The sequence below is a fragment of the Oryx dammah genome, unplaced genomic scaffold, assembly GCF_014754425.2.
Source record: "Oryx dammah isolate SB20612 unplaced genomic scaffold, SCBI_Odam_1.1 HiC_scaffold_11232, whole genome shotgun sequence".
In the NCBI taxonomy this organism is placed as follows: Eukaryota; Metazoa; Chordata; class Mammalia; order Artiodactyla; family Bovidae; genus Oryx; species Oryx dammah.
This window is the reverse complement of record NW_024080625.1, coordinates 2,129,168-2,150,729: the sequence shown is the minus strand read 5'-3', so window position 1 is coordinate 2,150,729 and position 21,562 is coordinate 2,129,168. Positions and strand designations below refer to the sequence as shown.

General features: G+C 57.7%; 2 protein-coding genes across 3 annotated transcripts in view; one reads left to right on the top strand and one right to left on the bottom strand.

The window, feature by feature from the left end:
- Positions 1-1,007: 1,007 nt before the first annotated feature.
- LOC120861321 (heme transporter HRG1) lies at positions 1,008-9,859 on the top strand. The gene is made up of 3 exons (XM_040236962.1): positions 1,008-1,249; positions 6,880-7,047; positions 7,664-9,859. The coding sequence occupies exons 1-3, from the start codon at positions 1,114-1,116 to the stop codon at positions 7,798-7,800; spliced, it is 441 nt and encodes a 146-aa protein (XP_040092896.1). The 5' UTR covers positions 1,008-1,113; the 3' UTR covers positions 7,801-9,859.
- Positions 9,860-9,967: 108 nt separating this feature from the next.
- LOC120861320 (histone deacetylase 7-like) overlaps positions 9,968-21,562 on the bottom strand; it is a 36,218-nt gene continuing 24,623 nt past the window's right edge. For both annotated transcript variants that reach the window (XM_040236960.1, XM_040236961.1), the window contains 13 exons: positions 20,067-20,200; positions 19,794-19,914; positions 19,489-19,538; positions 18,203-18,310; positions 17,278-17,333; positions 17,000-17,087; positions 15,543-15,662; positions 15,224-15,321; positions 13,900-14,018; positions 13,175-13,308; positions 12,773-12,857; positions 11,204-11,342; positions 9,968-11,059 (listed from right to left, as the gene is read on the bottom strand). In XM_040236960.1, the coding sequence (XP_040092894.1) occupies positions 11,014-11,059; positions 11,204-11,342; positions 12,773-12,857; positions 13,175-13,308; positions 13,900-14,018; positions 15,224-15,321; positions 15,543-15,662; positions 17,000-17,087; positions 17,278-17,333; positions 18,203-18,310; positions 19,489-19,538; positions 19,794-19,914; positions 20,067-20,200 (1,298 nt within the window). In that variant the 3' untranslated portion in view covers positions 9,968-11,013. The remainder of the gene's footprint in view (positions 11,060-11,203; positions 11,343-12,772; positions 12,858-13,174; positions 13,309-13,899; positions 14,019-15,223; positions 15,322-15,542; positions 15,663-16,999; positions 17,088-17,277; positions 17,334-18,202; positions 18,311-19,488; positions 19,539-19,793; positions 19,915-20,066; positions 20,201-21,562) is intronic.

Genomic DNA, 21,562 nt, shown 5'->3' with positions numbered 1-21,562 from the left:
ACGATGTAAGGACAGAAGCAGAGGTCGAGGTGGTGTGATTGTTGGATTTGAAGATGGAGTTGGCTTCGAAGATGGAGTTGGCTTCGAAGACACTCAGGAATCAAGGGATGTGGGCAGTTCTAGAAGCTGAAAAATGCAAAACAGCTTTTCCCCCTCATGCCTCCAAAAGGAAGGCTGCCCTGCCCTCCCCTAAACTTTAGCCCTCTGAGTTCCATTTTTGGACAGCTGACCTAAGGAACTGTGAGATAATAAATGTGTGTTGTTTGAAGCCACTAGATCTGTGGAAGTTTGCTACAGCAGGGAAAAGAAATAAATACAAAGTATATTGGATGCTTACTTCTTGCCAGTATGCGATGTGCCTCCTCCACTATGTTATAAATGTTTGAGGGCTCCGTGGGCTAAGGTTTGATCTTCTCTGGGGGCCCCCAGCATGGCACTGGGCCCGCAGCCGTAGCTCAGTATACATCTGCTACAGATTCCAGTCTCTTCTTGGGTTTGTCTGACTCTGATGGAAGTGGCGTTCGGGTAGATTTTGGGTGGGAGTGCTACGCTTGTGGAGATAAAAGAAAGGAGCTGTCCTTGACGAGAAGGAGTCTGAGGTCAGAAGACTGAGAAGGGTTCTGAGAGAAGCAGCTGCTGAGACTGCTTAATGCCTGAAGAGGGAACCTGATGGATAGATAGGCGCGAAAGCAATCATATTCGCCGTGTTATTTCCTATATCTTAATTTTTTATAATTGATTTTTAACGAGAAATTTACATCTTACATTTTAAACGAGAACGTGATAAATTTCAAAGGCAAACACCGCAGCTGGTTTGTAGAGCTGAGTGTTGACGGGCCCCGGAACCTGCTCTTTTAGGCGGCATCCCCAAGAGATCCGGGCCGCAGACTGCAAGCAAGCCCAGGACGCGCTCGCCGCGGTGGTTCCGGGCGCGGGCGGCCTCCGGCCGGGGAGGGCGCTGTGCCGGCGGCGCAGGGGGCGGGCCGGGGGCGGAGCGCGGGCGGCCGGCGACTCCGGCTCGGCTCCCGGCTCCCCGCTCCGGCTCAGGGCCTTGCACCTGTGACCAGCGGCCGCGCTCGCCCTCCGCGCCCGGCGCCCGCAACCCGCAGCCCCATGGCCCCGTCCCGCCTGCAGCTCGGCCTTCGCGCCGCCTACTCGGGTCTCAGCTCCGTGGCCGGCTTCTCCATCTTCCTCGTCTGGACGGTGGTCTACAGACAGCCGGGCACCGCGGCCATGGGGGGGCTCGCAGGTACCCCGGGGCGCGCGGGGGGCGCTGGGGTCCGGCTCCCGCGGCTCGGGCGCCCGGCTGCGGGGAGGCGCCGGCGGCTGCTCCGGGAAGCTCCTCCCGGGCGGCGCTTCCCCGGGGAGTGGGTGGCGTGTTTACTCAAGATTGGCTGTGGGCAGAGCAGGCCCCGCGTGGACCAGGGCTTCAGGGCATCCCTAGGGGGCCTCGGGGACCCAATGCCCGCCCCAAGCCCGGGGCCCCGATGTCCCGCCTCTGCCGTTTTCACCAGCCCCGCAGCCCCCAGGTTAGCCCGTCCGCTCTCCACCCTGTGCCTCGGTGACAGCGCCCCTGTGCGCCCGCTGCCCTCGCCACCTCCTATGGGCGGCCAGGTGTGAAGACACCTAAACACACACGCACTTGTTCTGGGGGACCCGCGCCCCTTCCCTGGAGGCTGGGTGAGCGCGGAAAGGGAGTCAGTGGAAAGGAGGGCTGGGTTTCCCGGGGAAGCCCGGCTGCCTCCGCCCAGCCCCGGCAGAGTCCTCAGCGGGGACTCAGGACTGCGCTAGGGGTCCGAGGGAAACTGACGTTTCCTTTCCACCACGTCGGTGTCTCTGTGCCACCCTTCTGCTGTGGCTCCTGGGCCAAGGTCCGTTAAACGCCGCCAGCCTCTCTTTCTCTGCCTCCAGTAGGGCAGAGGAGGCTAGCACTGGTGTTGAGAACGTCAGCGCGCTGGTGGAGGTCCCGTGCTTACCAATGCTCTGTGCTCGCTCTGCCTCTTTGGGCATGTTCTTAACCTGTCGATGTTGTAGAGTTGGTGAGAAGAAGAAACATATTTTTTCTACTTGCTCACCTTTTTTTTTTTTTTTAATTAACGCTTTCTATATGTTGGGCACCCTGTTAAGCAAACTGCTTCCGTCATCTCATTTAATCCTTAATTAGTTAGGCATTATTCCTGTGTCCATTTTACAGGTCAGGCTTAAACTGAGGCTTAGTGTAAATAAATAGCTTACCCAGGGTTACACAGCTCCATGAAATAATATGTGTGGGAAAGCACTCTGGGAAAAAAGTACATGTGAGGATAATGCTTCTACATTAGGATGATCTTATTGGTAACTAAACTCTGCCAAAAGAGCCCTAAATGGACTAACTAAAAATAACTAGATTTACTCATTGCCCTGAAGCTTACTGACTACTGTCTGGATAGAGGAGGAACGGAGGTGGGGTTTCTGCCTTGTAAGAGGGGCATAGGTTACCGTAGCCTAAGCAATGCCAAGCCGAGCACTGGGGGTCTCCAAGGAAGGGTGAATGGGCGCCCAGCTGGGTTGCTCCTCATGCCCGCCTGGATTCCCCACCTGTGGGTTCCTGTCCTCCTGGGGGCCAGCCTGCCCACCTCTGCTCAGTTACCTAAGGACCCCTGGCCCCTTTCCGCTCTGCACCCCGCTCTCCCCTGCCTGCCACGTTCCTCCTGGTTCTCTTGTCCTTGTAGAGTATTCCCATTCCCTCGGCCCTGCTGCTTTCCCCTCTGGATGGCGGGGTGACTCCTCAGGCGAGGCCCAGGGGCCGCCCTGACAGGAGGGGGCTGCTTGGGGGTGAGGAGGAAGGGCCACCCCTGGAATCCGAGCTGGGTGTGTGGAGCCTGACCTGATGGAGTGAGCCCCACCGAGCCGTGTGGCCGCAGGCACATCGATGCCTCCTGGGCTCAGTTTCCTCTTCTGTTAGGAATGGGAGGAGATGCTGCCGACGGGCGTGTTGTGTGAGGCCCCCATTCAGGTCTAGCATGTAACAGCTGTCTGTCCTCTCCCTGAATCCCCCATCTTGCAGCTTCCTGTTGAGGGGCAGCCCTGGGGAGTCCCAGGGTTTCCCTCTGACCCAGTCCTGCCTTCTCTCCCTCCCTGAAGACCTCCCTTAGCCTGAGACAGGCCAGCTATGGAGCTCCTGCGGGGAGAGGTGTGAGGGCAGCAACAGCTAGGGCAGGGTCCTGGCACCTCCCTGACAGCCACCGCAGAACCCAAGATGCCCAGTGACGGTGGTAGTGGCTGCCGTGGTTATGGCCCTCGTGGTAGCAGCGTGGGAGGTGGGGGGAGGGGCAGTGAGGGCCACGCGCCCGCTCCATGTGAATGGGTGCTGAGAGTGTTGCAGCCAGCCTGCCTCTTCCTCTTTTGGGGGCGAATCATCAGCAGATTTGTGAGCACCCCACTTCTGACTCGGCGTTTTCAGAAACTGCCGACTCACCAGAGGGCAGCCCCAGTGCACTCCTCCCCCTGTGTGCCAGGTGGGGCTGCTGGGGGTGCTGGTTTCCTGGAACCCCTGGGAAAATGTGCCCGGGTGGAGACCCACTCTCCCCGATCCTGGTGGTTGTCTGGGAAGAAGTGGCTTGGAGGAGAAGCTGGAGAAATGGTTTTGCTTGGGAACCCTTGGGAAGAAGACTGACTCTAGGTCTAGTAGACCAAAATAGAGAGTAAGATTGGAAAGCTTGGCTGGGTGTCTAGCGGGCTCTGGGTTCTTCCGGTGAGCTGTGAGTGAGAGAAGCAGGGGTGGGGGGAGGGGTGGGGGAACAGAGTGGGCCCAGCTTCAGTGGCTCACTCGTCTGCATTTCCCTGTGGGCCCCCCTGGGCTCCTCCTGGCTCCTCACCTGTAACCCAGCCACTGAGGGTTCTTTCACTGACCAGCTGTGTGCCTTTAATGCCCGGAGCCAAGCAGGGCCCTACTCCTTGAGGCGGGTGGGCTGGAGCAAGGAGTGAGGTCTGGCATGGACACGCAGCTGGGTGGACCTGGGAAACTATCCGCTCTGCCCTGAGTCATGCAGACCAGGCTTCCTGCAGTCAGTGTCCCAGGGAAGGGAGCAGGGCTGAGGCGAGGGAGGGACCTCGGGGACTCTTGGTGCCTCACTGACCACCTGGGTGGAGTTAGGGCTGGTCCCTCTTCTATGGGCAGAGGCAGGAACCAGGCTGAATGGGGATGGGCCTGCTTCCAGATGTGGCTGGTGTTTATCTGGAGGCCAGGCCTGTGAGAGGTGGAGGCAGGTTGTGCCTGCTTATTAACGGAGAGCTGGGATCTGGAACACCCCAAATGGTCTTCTTCCTTTTCCTCCTGCTCAGCCCTTTTTGCTACATGGGTGGATGTGGGGGTGGATACATGGGTGTTTGGGAGGCACTGCTGGAGCGCAGCTAGTGGTCTAAGAGAGGGCATCTCACAGGCCCTTATTTCAGCATTTCCTAACCCAGAAATTGCTGAGTCACAGGGGAATCGCTCTGACCTCCTTATTTTTCCCCTAAGCTGGCTTCCAGAATCTTTAAGTGTAAAACATCAGAGAGCCGTCTATTTCAGCCCCTCCATGGCTCAGTGAGGTGACAGAGGGCAAGTGGAGCTGTCACAGAGGTGCCCACCTGATGGCTCCTTGGATGTGCATGGTGACAATACCCTTCCTTCCTAGGGCCCTTTAAGAAATCAAACAGCTCCCCCAGTGAACACTTAGGATGCACGTGAGATGATTGGGAAAGACTTCTGGGAAGGGTGACTAGCACAGCATCCATTCAGATCATGGAAGATGTACGCAGAAGCCAGGGGGTTGGTATTCTGTCCTTCTCTGGCCTGGACCCGCTTCCTGCCTAGGCAGGGATGAGGACATGCTTGTCCTGGCTCGACCTGACTCTAGGGCCACATTCCAGGCCCCTAACCCCTGAGGGAGGTGGGGGTTGAGCGGGGGCCGAGCTGGGAGAGTGTGGGTCAAACATCGTGGGAGAGGAAGCCTCAGGTGTCGGCAGAGGTGAGTCCTCATTAGCGGGGAGCCTTGTGTCACCCAGTTTCCAGGTTGGCGGGACCTTCGGGCGTCCCTTCTTTCAGATGTGGAGGCTCTGAGAGTCACGAGCAGCCCCGCAGTGCCAAGCCCAGGCTTCCTGGCTGGCAGTCTCATGGTTCTCTGTCCCTTGCCAGGCTGCCTGAATTGTGACAGCTTCTGAGGTGGTAACCAGAGTAGAGATCTGTGATAACTCCCCCTCCACCTTCTTATTTTCCCCCAACTTAAAAAAATATTATGAAATATTTCAGGCACATAAAAAGGGATAGACAATTTAGTGAACTCCCTTAAATATCGCAGATTCAGTCAAAGCACTCTGCCCCAGCCAGATCTCCCTATCTGCTTCCTCCCTCTTTCCCCTGCCAGAGCTGACCACCGCTTTCCCCAGCCGTCCAGTGTCCCTCTGCATGTAGTGTGTGCGGCTCACTTTCTGAAAAGCCTCCTGACTCTCAGGATACAGCAGCCTCCAGACAGCTGACTCTGCCTCATTCCTCATTCCTCCCTTGTCGGGACCCTGCAGCTCTGCCCCAGACCCTTGCCAATGGAATTAATATTTGCTTCTCTCTTTGGGCTGCGGTGGCAGGCAGCGCCTGGCACAGAGGGCACTCATTGTATTGGCTGACTGGCAGCTGGTGTTGGAGGGGAAGAGCCCAGCCAGGCCCAGAGGGCAAACCTAGGACTGGCTGGGGGCAACTAGCCTGCCCTTTCAGCAAACAACTTGGGAAATGGAGGCCTCAGGGGATTTCCCTGGCAGTCCAGTGATCAAGACTCCATGCTTCCACTGCCGGGGTCTGATCCCTGGTCAGGGAACTACAAGCCTGAATGCCACATGGCACAGCCAAATAAGTAAATAAAATGGAGTCTGGCCAAGAGCAAGAAGAAGGCCACTTGGGCACTGGGTGGTCCTGGGGGTTTTACCACTGGGCCTCCCCAACCCATAAAACCAATACATGGAGTTTGGGAAGAAGAGCCCCACTGCCCACGGCATTAGCCTTTTAATGTGGTGGTGGTGGTCTCTGAAGGTGGGGGAACAGGAGCATCAGAAGTGCTAGTCACTCAGTCATGTCTGATTCTTTGTGACCCTATGGACTTTAGCCCATCAAGCTCCTCTGTCCATGGGATTCTCCAGGCAAGGATGCTGAAGTAGGTTGCCATTCCCTTTTCCAGGGGATCTTCTCGACCCAGGGATCAAACCTGCGTCTCCTACATCGCAGGCAGATTCTTTACTGCTGAGCCACCTGGGAAGCCCAGGAGGAGCACCAGGGTGGGAGCAATGCCCCCACATCTGTGGCCCCCAGGTTGGGTAGTAGGGAGTCCTTGGAAAGCAGGTTGGACTGCAGTGGTCCTCAAACTTTCTGACTTCAGGACCCTTTTATGCTCTTAAAATATGGGGAAATCCCAAGGAAATTTTGTTGATGTGGGTTATATCTATCAATAATACTGTATTAGAAATTAATACTGAGGAATTAAAAATTTTTAACCATTTTAAACTATAATACTAAAAATAACATTGTGATAAGTAACATTTTTTTGGTAAGAAATATTCAGGTTTTCTAAAACAAACAAAAAACTAAGGAGAAGAATGACATGGTTTCATATTTTTACAAATCTCTTTAATGTCTGGCTTACTGGAAGGCAGCCAGACTCTCTCAGCTGCTTTTGCATTCGTGTCCTCTTTACATCACAGGCCACTGTGGACTCCAGCAAACTCCACTCAACAGGGATAGAGAAAAGGCCCCTCCTGCCTTACTGCCTTTTTGTGAGAACAGTCTGGCTGGGGGGGACCCGCAGGCCCTGGGGGTCGGCATGTGAGGACGAAAGGGCCCTGCCTGAGCCTCTTTCGGTCTCTCCCCGGCAGGTGTGCTGGCGCTGTGGGTGCTGGTGACGCACGTGATGTATATGCAGGATTACTGGAGGACGTGGCTCAAGGGGCTGCGCGGCTTCTTCTTCGTGGGCGTGCTCTTCTCGGCCGTCTCCGTCGCCACGTTCTGCACCTTCCTGGTGCTGGCCATCACTGGACACCAGAGTAAGGGCGTCCGCCGGGGTAGAGAGAATATGGGTGGGCCGCTGGGTGGGGCGCTCAGCAGACCCCAGATTACCTTGCTACGTCCAACGTTTATGCCCACAGGACTGGGCAGATCACTTAACTTCCCCGTACCGAGGTTTTCTCATTGTTAAAGTGCGGAGAATGGACTCCCCCCCAACATCTGGGTTAGAAGGGGTAAGTGTGAGCTGCAGTCAGCACCCAAGAGTGTGCGGTTAGCAGCACCTTTAAGTCTTCTGCCCAGCTCCGGGACGGGAGCGCCCCCTGGTGGCTGCAGTAAGCAAGTAGCCAAAGGCCCTTCCTGCCCGCTCCGATGCTGAAGCAGATTGGACGGTGGAGGTCTAAGGTCAGTATCACAGTAGCAGGGTGGATGATGATACAGACCTGCGATTAGCCAGCCCTGACCCAGCCGCATCCCCACTGCTTCCTGCTAGCAAACTCTGAACGCTCCGGAACCTCTGTTACACCTAATCTCTCCACTGGATCGGTTCAGCCTCTGTTGGAGACTGGGGAAGAATGGCCCGGGGCTTGTGGCATGGTGGCTAGGGGTCAAGGGCGAGGTCCTCTTGAGTCACAGTTGGATTCTTCTGCCCTGCAGGCCTCACAGACCCCAACAGCTACTACCTCTCTTGTGTCTGGAGCTTCATTTCCTTCAAGTGGGCCTTCCTGCTTAGCCTCTACGCCCACCGCTACCGGGCTGACTTTGCTGACATTAGCATCCTCAGCGATTTCTGACCCCACGGGATGAGGGCTCTGCTCCCTGATGGTCCTCAGGACCTGGACTCAGCCTCTGAGACATCAGGCGGACTTGTACACCCCCTGGGAACCCCGGAACTGAGGCGGAAAAGCTACAGCAGGAGGACGGATGGTGTTTGTGAAGATGTCCTGTCCCCTTTGGGGGAGCCCTGGGTGCTGTGGGGAGGGGCCCTGCCATGTTGCTTATCAGCCTGGCTGGAGGGCAGCTTTAGACCTTTAAAATGTGGATCTATTTTCTTACCACTCGGTGGGCAGTCTTTGTCAGCAGGCCAGGGCAATAGTCGAGGCAGTGGGGGCCGTGCCTGGGGCCCAGGGGCAGGCAGTATGGTCTCTGCTGCCCTGGGCCCTCTCCCTCAGGCAGGGTGGGACCCTGGGGAGGTCAGGTCAAATAAGGGATCTCTAGTAAAGGCTTCTCAACCCCCTACCCCAGCACCCCCATCCTTGTGTCCCCCAAGTGTCAGGTAGTTGAACTCATTGGTCCCAGGGGTGGGTGAGATTGGCTCTTTTCCCAAGGCCGGGGGACCTGGGGGGAGTTTAGCGTCCCTCTCCCACCCTGTTCCCACAGCGCTGGCTCCAAGACTGTGCTAGAGCCGTCGCCCCTTCACCACGCACATCAGAGCAGGAAGCCCCAAATGAGGCCAGACTCACGGTCTTGGGGGAGGTGCTCCTGCCCCCCAAAGGGCTTTGGGGAAGAGGGCAGCTCAGATGGGCTAGAAGCAACTCTCAGATGAGGCTTCTATAGCCCAACATTTCCAGTCTTCTCACACCTGCTCCTCCTGGCACCCGAGTCACCGCAGTCCCTCGACGTGCCCTCGTACCGCCCCTGCCAGCTGCCATTCATGAGAGCTTTTTATCTTTCAAAATCTCCCTTCCGAAGGACAAAATCTGCTTTACTGCCTATACACTGGCCCAAGGGCTCACTGCAGGCGGGGGGGAAGGGGCTGCATCAGTCTTTTCTCCGGCTGCCCTTTCGCGCGGTCCACCCCTTTCCCACACGACGTGTCCTGCCCCTCGGCTCTCTGCCTTATCTGTGTCACTGTTACTTCAGCAGAAGCACAGCAGCCATCCGTATCAGCCAGCCTCCAGTGCTTTCTTGCAGGGTGGACTAGGGGAGCAGTGGGTGGGAAGGGTGGGGATGGGAGGGCTCTCCAGTTGTCTCATTGAGTAAGCCATTTCCGTAACAGAGGAAGTTCTCTCCCTCTGGTCCCACTTGAAGGACTCCCCCATGGGGGAACCCCAAGGCCAGCACTCCTCCTCCAGCCCCCTCAGCATACCCCCAGCCAGGGTGAGAATGCCCCCGGGCACAGCTTCAGCAATGCCTATGGGACTGAGTGCCTGTCGCCCAAGAGGCCAGGACAGAAGGATGGACATGCTTTCCTTGTGTTCTCCAGGCTCTGAAGACTTGAGGCCAGATCCTAGCTAATGAGGCTGCTGCTTCTGCTGCCTGAAGAAGCCTGGCCATCTCAGAACTGTAGAGACAGGCGCGGGCAGCCCCAGCGCCTCACAGTGGGTGAGCGTGCCCAGTCCTGTTGTCTCACCATTCTCTCTTCTAGGCTCAGTAGATGCTTGAGGAGTCAAGGTACATTAGAGCAGGCAGGAACCCAATAGTGTCTATTTCAGGAGACTTCAGCTGATAAACAGAGGCCCCAGGAGGTGATGTGACTTACCTGACATGACTTACCAGTCCCGGTTGGGACTGAGACTCTTTAGGGAAGCCCAAGTGAGTGGGTCTGTAGGCCTCCATATCCCCCACCCTTAACCGGTCCTCTGTTTGTGGACCTAGAGCTGCCGCCTCACTGTTACCCAGAGGTGGGGCAGGCGGGGACAGCCAGGGTGGGTTCAGGATAGATTCTTCCTGCAAGGCAGCTGCCACAGATCAAGGAGCTGGAGGGAGCTGCCTCCCAGCCCAACCCGTCCCTTCTCTTCCACATCAAATCAGGTATAAACTGCTGTGTAGCTGTAGGCCCACTGCCCACCCCTCATCCCCTGGAGGCCCTTTCACATGCACCTTTAAAGCAAATAAAACATTTATTGTTCAGATTTTTTTCCATTTTTTTTTCTTTTTTACAAAAACATGCATACATACACAGGGTATAGTGGTCTTGGGGAAGACACGCGCGCTTGCACACACACACACTCCCTCTTACTCTTTCACTCGTACATGCGTGCATGCACGTGCACGCACACACACACGCACACACACACACACACACACAAATACTTTCCTTCTTGGCCCCAGGCCTCAACCCCAGAAGCCTCGAAGACTGTGCCAGGGTAGCCTTCCCCTCCCCCATGTCTTCCATCCACTCTCCCACCCACTCTCCCCTCAGCCAAGCTAGTTCTATGTAGGGCAAGAGTCAGCTGGGGTCCAGGAGACCCCAGAAAGAGAGAAGGCTCACGGAGGGGCATGGTGACTGAGGGAGCCCTGGGGGGGTCATGCTGTGCTTCTGAGGAGAGATGAGGGTTTGGCACCATTGGATCAGGAAGCACGGAACTCCAAGAGCACCTGTCTGCTCCACCAGGGCACTGAGATGGTCGACGCAGGGAGTCCTCTGGCAGGGGCAGGGGCCAGATGGGAGGCCTGCCGTGCCTGCTCTCAGAGGGGGTTTTGCCTCACTGCCCCGTGATGGGGAGGAAGCTTCCAGAGTCATCCAAGGGAGCAGGAGAGGAGGAACTCCCCTGCACCCAGGGACACGGGACCCCTTGGTTCTTCCTAACCATCCTCCCCCAATTCCAGCCCCCAGAGCCTAGGAAGGGCCTCTCCGGCAGAGGCCACGTTCACATTTCTGTGTGAAGCCTGGGGCTGTGTGCAAAGTCCGGGGTCTACAGAGCCTAGAATAGTGGTTACACGCTGGGCCCAACTGAGCCAGTCCTCCTCTGTGCAGTCCTGAGGAGCCGGGCCCAGCCGGGGGCCGGGACCCAGAGGGGTAGACTCTGCTTTGGGGAGGCCTACCAGGGCCCGGCTGGCTGCGCAGCCTGCCTCCTCCAAGGTCCTCTGGTCCCTGTCCTAGACCCCGGGCCTTCTCGGGGTCCTTGGGGTGACTGTCAAGGCTGTTCTCTGGCCCCGACTACCTGCCCGAAGGATCTCTGAAGACCCCGGGAACCGGTACTGCTGCCAGAAGTTGGAGAAGAACCAGGTCCGCGGGGTGGGGCGGGGCGGGGTGCAGCGGGTGGCAGATCCGTTCTGGAGCCTCAGAGATTCATGGGTTCCTCCTCCTCCACCAGCTGCCCTGAGGTCCTGGGAGAGGGACAAGGCTGGTGCTGCCAGAGGGCCTGGGGCTGCAGGGAGCATCGGGGCCCAGCTTCCTGAGAAGCCTGGAGTGGCTGTGCTGGGACCTGGGGGGATCCCCGCAGGGGAGGGGCCGTCAGCCCAGGCTCTTACCGCTCTTCAGCCAGGATGCCCACGGAAAGGGATGCCAGCGCTGTCACTGCCTCTACTTCTTCTGCGTCGGCCCCTGGCACCCTGTGCACCCAGGAGTCTGGACGGGAGGCCAGGCGCTGCATGCAGCCCCAGTATTCACCTGGGCAAGAAGCTGATTCAGAAGCATCAGGGATACAAGGCCCCCACCTGCCAGCCACGTGTCCTAGACTGGCACCGAGGCTGCACATCTCAGGCCAAGGGCCCCAGAGTAGCAGGCGTGTCTGCAGCATGGGGTCAGTTCTCAGCTGCCTCCACCTCCACACAACACCCTCCCCGACTTGATCCCCACAACCCTGAGAAAGTGAGGGTTCAGTGTGCTGTGAGGAGCCCTCACAAAGCCCAGGCCACTCCCCCACCCCTACGGCTGACCCTTTCCCATGGGTATAGGGTTCCCGTGAGCACCATCTGGGCCTCTTTCCCCTGGATGGAGTCTGCGTCACAGTGACCTCATAGAGCCCTGAGTCCTAGCCTCCTGGAGCGCAGGGTCCCCCTCACATGAAGACCCCAGCAATGCCCAGCCCAGCCCAGGACAGGGGAGGTGGGAAGGACACACGAGGGAGAGCTGGCCAATACTGCAGCTGCTCTGTGTGGCCGTTGGAAGTCACTTATCTGCCCAGGGCTCCCACCGCCCCATCTAGACCATGGACATGACCACCTTGCCTACTGTTCTGAGAAAGAATGTCCATGGAACATGCCCAGCACAGAGCCTGGCCAGCTCTGTGGGGCTCCATGCCAAGTACAGCAGCAACTTCAGTGTCATGTATGACCCCATGCTGAGCCCAGATGTGGGAAATCTGTTTTATTCATTTTTGTATCCCTAGCATAGGTCATGGGGCTTCCCTAGTGGCTCAGACGGTAAAGAATATTCCTGCAATGCAGAAGGCCCAGGTTTGATCTCTAGGTTAGGAAGATCCCTTGAAGGAGGAAGTGGCAACCCATTTCAGTATTCTTGCCTGGAGAATTCCATGGGCAGAGGAGCCTGGAGGGCTACAGTCCATGGAGTCTCAAACAAGTGGACACGACTGAGCAACTAACACACACACTCACTCACTCACTCACTCTACACAGATCATGGGTAGCATATAAAGTGCTCCATAGATGCTGAGCTGAAGTTGAAAATTTAAAGTGCTTTCCAAATGTGGGGCTAACCTAGGACACAGCTCCCAAAGCAGGTAGAGTTCCTAAGACGGTGTGGCCAGAACTGAGGGTCAGGGTGGGAGCCAGCCTGAGTGCTGCTGGGGGCAGGGCCCTGGCCTAGGGCAGCAGCTGGGGCAGGGAAGCCAGTCCTGCCTGGTCCCCACTGTCTGCCGGTCCCTGTTGGGTCCATCTGGAAGCCTCTGAGGGTATTTACCTGTGGGGGCACCTGCCCCCCATTACTATGGGGTGCTTTACAGAATGCCTACTCTGAAGCAGCAGCAGCTCCCCTGGGCTGGCTAGGGTTGGAAGACCTGGGGCTCTGGTCCCTGGGGGCAACAGACCCCCGAGTTTTCCCCAAGTCTGGGGTCAGCAGTGTCCTCTCTCCACACTCACTGTGCACTCGGATCACAGCTTCCAGGGAGCGGATGGCATTGAGGTTGGGTTTCTGCTTCCAGCCTTCTTCTGAGAGGGGATCCACCTACAGAAGAAAGCATGCATCAGTTGCCTGCCTTGCAGGGACCCACAGGCCCAGCTCTCCCCCACGCCGGGGCCCTCGCTTTCCAGGCTCAGATAGGCATGTGCCCCTGGCTCTGCCTGGGGCAGGGGACGCTGACCTGAGGTCTGACCCAGAGAAGAGGCATCCACTCTGTTCCCCTCAGTCCAGGCCTGGCCACCCCAACCCTGCCCATCTGCAAGCCCCCAGGGAGGCACCCCAACTGCCTGCTCCTTGGGGTGCTCCTGGGAAAACTGGACTGCCTGCCCCACAGATGCACGGATCGACGGCAGGCACCTCACCTTGTTGCCCAGAAGAGCAGCCACGCAGGCCTCGGAGGCATCACAGATGGCTGTGAGGTCATGGCCCCCCTCCAGGGCCAGCACCACTGCACCTCCAGCCAAGCTCATGAGCTGCTGGGTCATGTACCCAAAGCCTACATGGTGGGTGAGAGGGTTAGGAGGGGCTGGGGCAGAGGAGGGGAGCCCTCTCTACCTCTGTTATTTCCCTGCTCGGCTCCTCCCTGAGAAAGAGTGACTCGGGACAAATCTCTACTTTACCAATGGCTTTCACATGGAACCCCCTGTAAATCCTATTAGTGTGCCTCACTGAATGCTCAATGAAGTTAAGGGTGGCTAGTAAGTGACAGGGCGAGGACTCGAACCCGGGGTAGGGACTCCAGCCCATGTCTTTTCCACTGAGACACACCATATTCCTCCCTGTCCTCCAGGCTCAGCACTGCTGAGTGGGCTCGCTCTGCTCTGAGAACTCTGCTCCTCCCCATCCACCCCCGCCCAGCCTGGGAAGGACACAGTCAGGTGGGAGAAGTCCTGTGACCAAGCGTCCAGTCTGCGGGACTTGAGTCCCCAGGTGTGACTTGGGCCTTGCTCGGTGAACTGACCTGGCCTGTGCATGATCCCCATCCCATGCTCATGGCCCTGGGCCAGCCACTGTCACCTCCTTCTTGACTTGGGCAGCGCTGCCCACCCCCCGGCCCAGCCTTCATGCCCGTCGAGGCCCTCCTTACACTTGGCAGAAACATGGTAGCCACCCAGTGGGGGCGGGTGACCCTCGGCAGCATCAAACCCAGCCGACACCAGGACCAGGTCCGGAGAGAACTCCCGGGCAATGGGCATCACGACTATCCTGTGTGCAGGGAAGAGGGGCTCACAGGCTGTGCAGGGCCGCCCGGCAGCAGAGGTGGAGGGCCCTGCCTGGGGCCAGTCCTCTCCCACCAACTCTACGGGGAAGCACCCTACTTTCAGGACTCCCAGCAGGATGAGCGGATGCCTCTGGCTTCCTCGACCTTGGCCCACCATCCATGTCCCTGGTACAGCCTAAGGACTCAGCCACCCAGGGCTCTTAACTGGCAAGAGGCAGGAAGGAGCCAAGGATGAGGGGATGAAAGAGGAGCCGGCGCACTGTGTTCGGTGGGGAGTGGTGGGCAGGGCCACAGGGAAGGGGCAGGTTACTAAAGCCTCAAGGCAACACCAGAAACACTCGGCGCTCAGCTGCCACCTAATTAGGACTGAGTCGGCCACACGTCACCACTCACCACCTGAGAGCTGACCAGGGCAATAGATCCTCTGAGGTCCTGGGCCACCAGATCCATGCTCATCCTTTGCACCTGCCGGCTCCTCACAGCTACCTCCCTCCACCCCTCATCCCTCACCAACCCTGGGTCCACTTTGCTGTCCTTCAAGACCCTGGGTGCACAGATGCCAGGAAGCCCAGCCCAGGGCTCCTACAAAATTAACTGTCATTAAGAATACTCCAGAAAAGTATACAAAGACCTATTTCCAGGCTTCCCTTTCTCCAGATGGAGTCTAGGAACCCCCAGAGAGAAATACACAACTCTCCTGAGCCAAGTCCCCCTTCTAGAATGGCTTTGCTTAAGCAATGGCCCCAACATGGACATCACCTGCTTGTTTTCCCTCCTCCTCTACAGTTTAGGCTTCTCAGCTCCTATGCAAAGTCCACCTGTTAAGGCGAAGAAAGGCAGCTTTCTTCCCCTTAACATAGCAGCTCTGCTCACTACCCCCACCTGTCTCCCTGCACTCAGCTCAACACTGGCTCTTGGTAACGTGTGACATTATAAAGTAGGCCTTGACCTTTTCAGTCTGTTTTCCTGTCTTCCCACAGGGACTGGATGCCCCTAGAGTCTAGCGTAACCATGCCTTTCCCTGTGTCTCAGTCCACAGGCCCACTCCAGGGCTGGCTTATAATGTCTAGTGATTAGATGAGGACAAGCTGACAAGCCACCCGATCACCTCCAACCTGGTGGTGCTGGAAAAGGGGAGGAGGGGGGCCCCTGCTGGGCCAGGCCTCCTCTGGGCCCCTAGTGAGCTTACCTGAAGGCAGCCAGGTACTCAGGATCCCCCATGGGGGGGTCGAGACCTCCAGCCCAGGCCACGTTGACGTTGAAGCCCTCACCGCTGCCAGCTCCCACCTGGAACACAGGAGGCAGGAGAGATGTGAAGAGAGCAGTGTCCCGGGAGCAGAACCCCTGGATGTCAGTGCTACAAGAGCAGCTCATGCAGCCCCTTCACTTCCAAATGTAGAAACGGAGGATCCAAGAGGCTCAGCAGCCTACCCAGGATCACACAGCTAGCTGTGACAGAGAGAGTTAGGGCCACTCGTGAGAGTCGGCGGGCTGGAAGATGGGGTTACCTCATCCACAGCCCCACTGCCAGGGAAGAAGTTGCCGTCGTCATGGCGATGAAGGGAGATGTAGAGCACATTGGGGTCCTGGTAGAAGGTCTGCTGGGTGCCGTTGCCATGGTGAACGTCCTGTGCAGGGAGATGGGCAGTGGATTAGGGCAGGTCTGAAAGCAAAGAGATGGGGCCTAGGACAGGCTGGAAAGGTCTCCAGGTCAGTGACCATTGTGAAGGTCAGGAGTCTAGACCGTGGGTGAGAACACGGGGGCTTCTAGAGTTAAACTGTCAAGGGAACCCATGGGTGCTTTGTAAGCCTCAGTCTCCCCGCATTGTGTACAGATATGTACATAACACGCTGGGTGGGGGTGATGAGAACATGAGGCCTGGAAGGGGAGGAGCTGCACCAAGGGCAGGCCAGCCAGAGCCAGAGGGAGAGTACGTGTTGGGGGAGGGTGAGTGCCAGGAGAGGGAAGAGTCCAGGGTCACACATCAGGAACCCTTACTACTGCGTCTTGCTCAAGGTCAGGGCGTGATGCAAGCGATGGAAACCACACTCCATTACAGAGGGGCTAGGACAACGAGGCCCAGCCCCATCCTCAGAGGAGCGCCGAGCACTGCCCGTAGGCTCCTGCCTGGCCTGGGAACGCAAAGGTGGACTGCGCATGTGCACAAGTGTGGCCTGTTCCTCCCTTCTGCGTTGGAACATCCCGTAAGTAGATGTGAATACTAAGTGGTTAAACACAGGTGCTCCAGGGCTAAGGGGCTTCGGGTCTCAGGGCTTACAAGGTGTACTGCTGTGTACAGGTTAACCTAACCCCTCTGTGCTGACTTCCCTTATCTGTAAACCAGGGCAGAGTCAGGATTAAATATGTGATGTGTGAAACCATCAGTGTCTGGATGAGAAGAGCTGACTCATTGGAAAAGACCCTGATGCTGGGAAAGATTGGGGGCAGGAGGAGAAGGGGACGACAGAGGATGAGATGACTGGATGGCATCACCGACTCGATGGACATGGGTTTGGGTGGACTCCGGGAGTTGGTGATGGACAGGGAGGCCTGGCGTGCTGCAGTTCACGGGGTTGCAAAGAGTTGGACACGACTGAGCGACTGAACTGAACTGAGGCTGATGTTATGTGCTATTATTGGCACTCTCACTACCTGCAGGGGAAAAGCAGAAGTGACCAGATCTACAGAGGGAAGCCAACAGAGGCCCAAAGGCAGCATTCAGATGGCTCCTCCCCTGTGGGAGCCGGTTACGGCTGAGCCCTTCCCACAGGCCAACTCCTCTGGGTCTCCCAAAGGCCCCGTGATGGGGGCACTCTCTGCACCCACGTTTACACACAGGGAAACCGAGGCTCGGGGAGGCGAACGCAGAACTAGGTGGGACACAAAGCCTCGTCTCGGGTCGCCAGGCTCAGGGCTCTTTCCACAAGACTCTCGGACCTGCAGGGGCCAGGAGCTGGGACCTACCCAGTCCACAATGAGGATCTTGCTGGCCTTGCCCTGCTGTTGCAGCTGCCGGCAGGCGATGGCCACTGAGTTGAAGAAGCAGAAGCCCCTGAGAGGAAAAGACAGAGGTCGTGTCAGCCTGCTCCCTCCCCGTGCCACCCCCGCTCCCGCTCCACCTGTCTCCAGCCCGGCCCCAGAAGGCTGACAGGAAGGAGGGGCCAACCAAGGACCCTCCCCAACAGGAGGGCCGTGAGGGCCTGCCCCCGACTCCAGCCCATCTAGGCATCCCCGGGCCTTACATGGCTGTAGAATGGTCTGCATGGTGTCCTGGGGGCCGAACCACAGCAAAACCATTCTGGAAACAAAGAATGCTTGTCAACCAAACAGCCAACTGTCTGACCCACACCGCAGCCGTCCCCCAGCCGCAGGCTCTTCTCCTGAGAAGGGACTACAAGACAGTGTGACTGACCAAGGGGCCCTCTGCTGACCCCCAGGCCGTGAACACAGAAACTCCCATCCTGGGGGCTCCTGGATGTTATCACTTTGTAATAACAGCTATTATATTAGGCAAAATCTATGTGCCTGCCACTGTGCTAAGCACAGGGTAAACACTGGATTTCACTCGCACAACGTTCTGAGGTAAATGTTACCTAATCTTCATAACATCTTCATAAGAAAAACATTGTGATTATCTGGTTTCCAGACAGGAGAAACCTGGAGCCTCAGGTGGATTTAATATTAATAACTCGTGTGAAGTTGCCTGATAGCAAAGCCAAGACTTGGGCCATGAGCTCCTAAACAGAGGGGACTCAACACAAGCTTGCATAAGGTGCCAAGCCCAGAGCAAACAAGGATGGGTGTCAGCCCAGTGTGTAAAACTTCAGCATCACAAAGGGCCACTATGCCAGTGCACGGGGCCCTGGAGAGGCTCCACGACTTGCCTGCAGTCACACAGCAAATATGTTAACTGACCCTGCATGAGCATGGGCCTGCCTCTCTTAGAGACCACAGGACCAGGGGCCCAGTGACTTGATTCCTCTGCAGGTAACGTGAGCCTAGGATTCAGATCTCATCTGGGTCCCCAGAGCTTTCGGTGTCCCTCCCGAAACCCTGTGGTGATCTCCAGGAGGAATGCGATGCTGGGGGCTGGGTCTGCCTTCCCCGCTGCCCATCCCCTGCCTCCTTCCTCGTGTGACTCACCCACCCTCCACTCAAGCCTCCTACCTTTAGCTCACGGGAGGCCACTTTGAAGGCGAGGTCGGTGACGCTGCCAGCAGCCCAGCGGGCCGCATTGGAGGAGTGCAGCTCATTCCAGATGGTGTCGGTGTCCACCTGTGGGGGCCAGAGTCAAGGCCCGCCTCACCCACGGCCTCCCACAGGAGCCAGGGCCTCGAGGGCAGTGCCCACCCCATGGCTAGGACCCCAGGGGCAGGGAGCTGGGCAGATGGCTGCCTCCCCCATGCCCCACCGCCCAAAGGCAAGGCCTCCCGTGTCCCCCAGTCCCAGCACAGCTTCTTCCCAGCTTCAGTCCACATCACCAGCCCGCACCTGGCCAGCACTCTGCCGGCAGCAGCGCGCCTGCCCCCCCGGTCAGAGGAGGGGGCATGGCGTTACCTGGGCGGGACTTGGGGTTTGGGCCTGGAGGGGGTTTTAAGCCCCCGCTGACTCTGCTCAGGCCCTCGGGATGGTCGGAGCTCGAGGGGCCGTCTGCACCACTGTCTTCCACTCAGGGCCCCTAGCCCAGGCTGGGAGGCCCCCCAAACCCAGTCCCTGGGCCTCAAGGCTAGGGAGGGGCCGGGGGGCGTGATGGGGAGATGGGGAGGGCGAGGCGGACCGAGAGAGGCGAGGAAGGCAGAGAGAGTCGCAAGAGGCTGGAGAAAGAGAGAAAGACAGAGACAGAGAGGGAGAGGAGGGAGGAGAAAACAGAAGCAACAACAGTTGGAAAAATCAGAAAGTGGCAAGAAATGGGAAGTTGTGAACAGGGCGCTGACCGGCTCCCACACAGCCTCCCAGCGACAGTTCCCATCCCTCCAGGACTAGGCCTCCGTCCCCTGCTCCACATGCCCGGCCGGGAAACCACCACGGGGACATTTTGAAGGGAGGAAGGGCACTGCCAGGAGGCAGAAGTCCCCAGGCAGAGTGAGAAGGAGCAGGGAAAGCTAGGGCATTGGAGGTACCTGCCTGGGTCTCCAAGGATGCCAGAGGCACCCCACAGCCCCGGGCCAGGTGGCCTGGAGGCCAGCGTGCTCTCAGAGGGAGATGAGCCCAAGCCCCAGGCTCAGCCCTGCTCTCTCAGCCTCCTCAACCTCCACCAGAGGCCTTCAAAGTGCAAGGCAAGGGGCTCTACACTCAGGAGGACACACCCACCAACGAGGAGCTTCTAGCCAGCAGAGGGGGCACTAGGGGAAAGCCCCGGCCCACTGGGCCCGGCAGGACCACCGAAACAAGCAGGCAGGGGCTGGGCCTGGGGGAATTGGGAGGGAGGAGGTCTGGAGAGCCTGCACACTTACCCCAACGCCACCACAAGGCAGCATCACGAACATCCGCTGTGCCAGGAGGCCTGCAGGGAGAGGCCCAGGCGCATGAACTGAACCCGCTCAGCCTCTGGCCCGGCCCGGAGCAGGGGGTCCCTGAGAAGAGGGCCAGGCAGGGCTGGCAGGGAGGGGTGGAGGTGGGCAGCAGAGGAACCAGGGGCAGCACAGGGATGCCTGGATGCTGAAGGGACGAGCTCTATGGAGCGAAGCCTAGAGCACAGGAGAATGCTGGGGCTGGGTGAGCCAGTGGCATGGGGCGGGGGGAGTCTGGGGAGCCCTACCTGCCAGCTTCCCATTGTCCAGTTTGAGGCGGCTGAGTGGGTTGGTGCCGTAGAGGAGTACATGCCGCTCAGAGTGCACCGACTGCAGCTCCTCCAGGGAGGCCTTCCGGCCCCGGAGAGACTGAGGAAGGACCCACAGAGCCCCTGAGCCTCTGCTTTGGGCAGCCCTCTCCTGCCATTCCCACCGCCCAGACTGGCTCCAGGCCCTCCTCGCTCCTTCTCTCCCACAGCCCTCACCCACTCTAATCCCAAAGCCCCCACCTGCCTCCTCACCTCACACTGGCTCCGGAGCCCCCGTTCCAGCAGCCGGGACCAGATGCTCTGGATACGGCCTGCGTGCTCCGGGTGCCTGCTGTTGTCCCCGCAGGAGCACTGGTGCTTCAGCATCACCGAGTCATAGACCAGCCCTGTGGGAAGTGGGCTCAGGGGTCAGGGCCCCGGGGAGCCCCAGACACACCCCACACAGTCCCCCATGCCCCATCCTACCCCTTGGCGCCTGCACACACACCCCTAGCTCCTTACCCAGGCAGCCTCGGGCACCTCACCCACATACCACACAGCCCCAACCTACACAACTGCCACATACTACTGCCTTCCCGACTCACTGACCCTCCTTGTGTGGCCCAAGGACCATAACCTCAAGAGCTTGGAGCCTAACAAAGGGAGGCCTGAGGCTGGGGGCTCGCCTGGATATGATGACCCAAATAGGAGCCCCACACCTGGGAGCTAGGAAGCCCACAGAGACACCGGGCCACGTGACAAGACAGATGTGGCTTTGGGGAAATTCAAATGGGGGAAGATGAATGACCACCTAACTGCTCGACCAGCAAGAAACGTTTAAACTAAAATACTATGATGACACACTATAAATTCTCATTTTCAGGGCTTCCCTGGTGGCTCAGTGGTCACGAATCTGCCTGCCAATGCAGAAGACATGGGTTTGGTCCTGGGTCCAGGCAGATCCCACATGCCAAGGAGCAGCTGAGCGCATGTGCCACAATTACTGACCCTGTGCTCCACAGCAATAGAAGCCACTGCAATGGAAAACCCACACACTGCAACTGGAGAGCAACCTCCACTCACCGCAGCTAGAGAAAAGCCTGCACAGCAATGAAGACCCAGGACGGCCAAAAATAATAAATAAAATTATTACTTTTTAAAATCTCACTTTTAAAAGTTCATTATGTCACAAAGTATTCATAATAGGGTATAAAATGCAGCCACAAAACGTAGTGTATATGGGATTTATACGTGTGGCTAGAACGAAGGCTGGCCTGAAATACGGCAGCATTTATGAGGGGTTGCCTCTGGGTGATGGGATACTGGCTCGTGATTTTTTTATAAAGGTAAAGGTCACACCTATATTTTTTTCTTTCCTTTTTAAATATTTATTTATTTGGCTGCACCAGGTCTTCATTGTGGATGTAGCGTGTGAATTCTTGGTTGCAGCATGTGGGGTCCAGTTCCCTAAAGATTGGACCTGGGGCCCCTGCACTGACAGCATGGAGTCCTAGCCACCGGATCACCAAGGAAGTCCCCTGGCTGGTGGTTTTTTTTCCCATTCTTATGCTTTCCTATTATTTTTCAAATTTCTAAAATGCTCGTGAGTTCTTCTCACAAGCAGAACAACAGTGTAATTTCTGAAAGGCCTGAATTAATTGTCAGGAGACCTGAATTCTTAGCCTGGCCTGACTGCCAGCCAGCTGTCCCCTTGACTTCCCGAGCCTGGGTCTCCTTAACTGTAACATGGATACAACCACCTGCTCTAT

Excerpts from the sequence above, each read along its gene's own strand:
- LOC120861321 (XM_040236962.1), top strand. The coding sequence starts at position 1,114 with ATGGCCCCGTCCCGCCTGCAGCTCGGCCTTCGCGCCGCCTACTCGGGT. Across the intron at positions 1,250-6,879 it reads GGCCATGGGGGGGCTCGCAG|GTGTGCTGGCGCTGTGGGTG; the intron begins GTACCCCGGGGC and ends TCTCCCCGGCAG. Across the intron at positions 7,048-7,663 it reads GGCCATCACTGGACACCAGA|GCCTCACAGACCCCAACAGC; the intron begins GTAAGGGCGTCC and ends TCTGCCCTGCAG.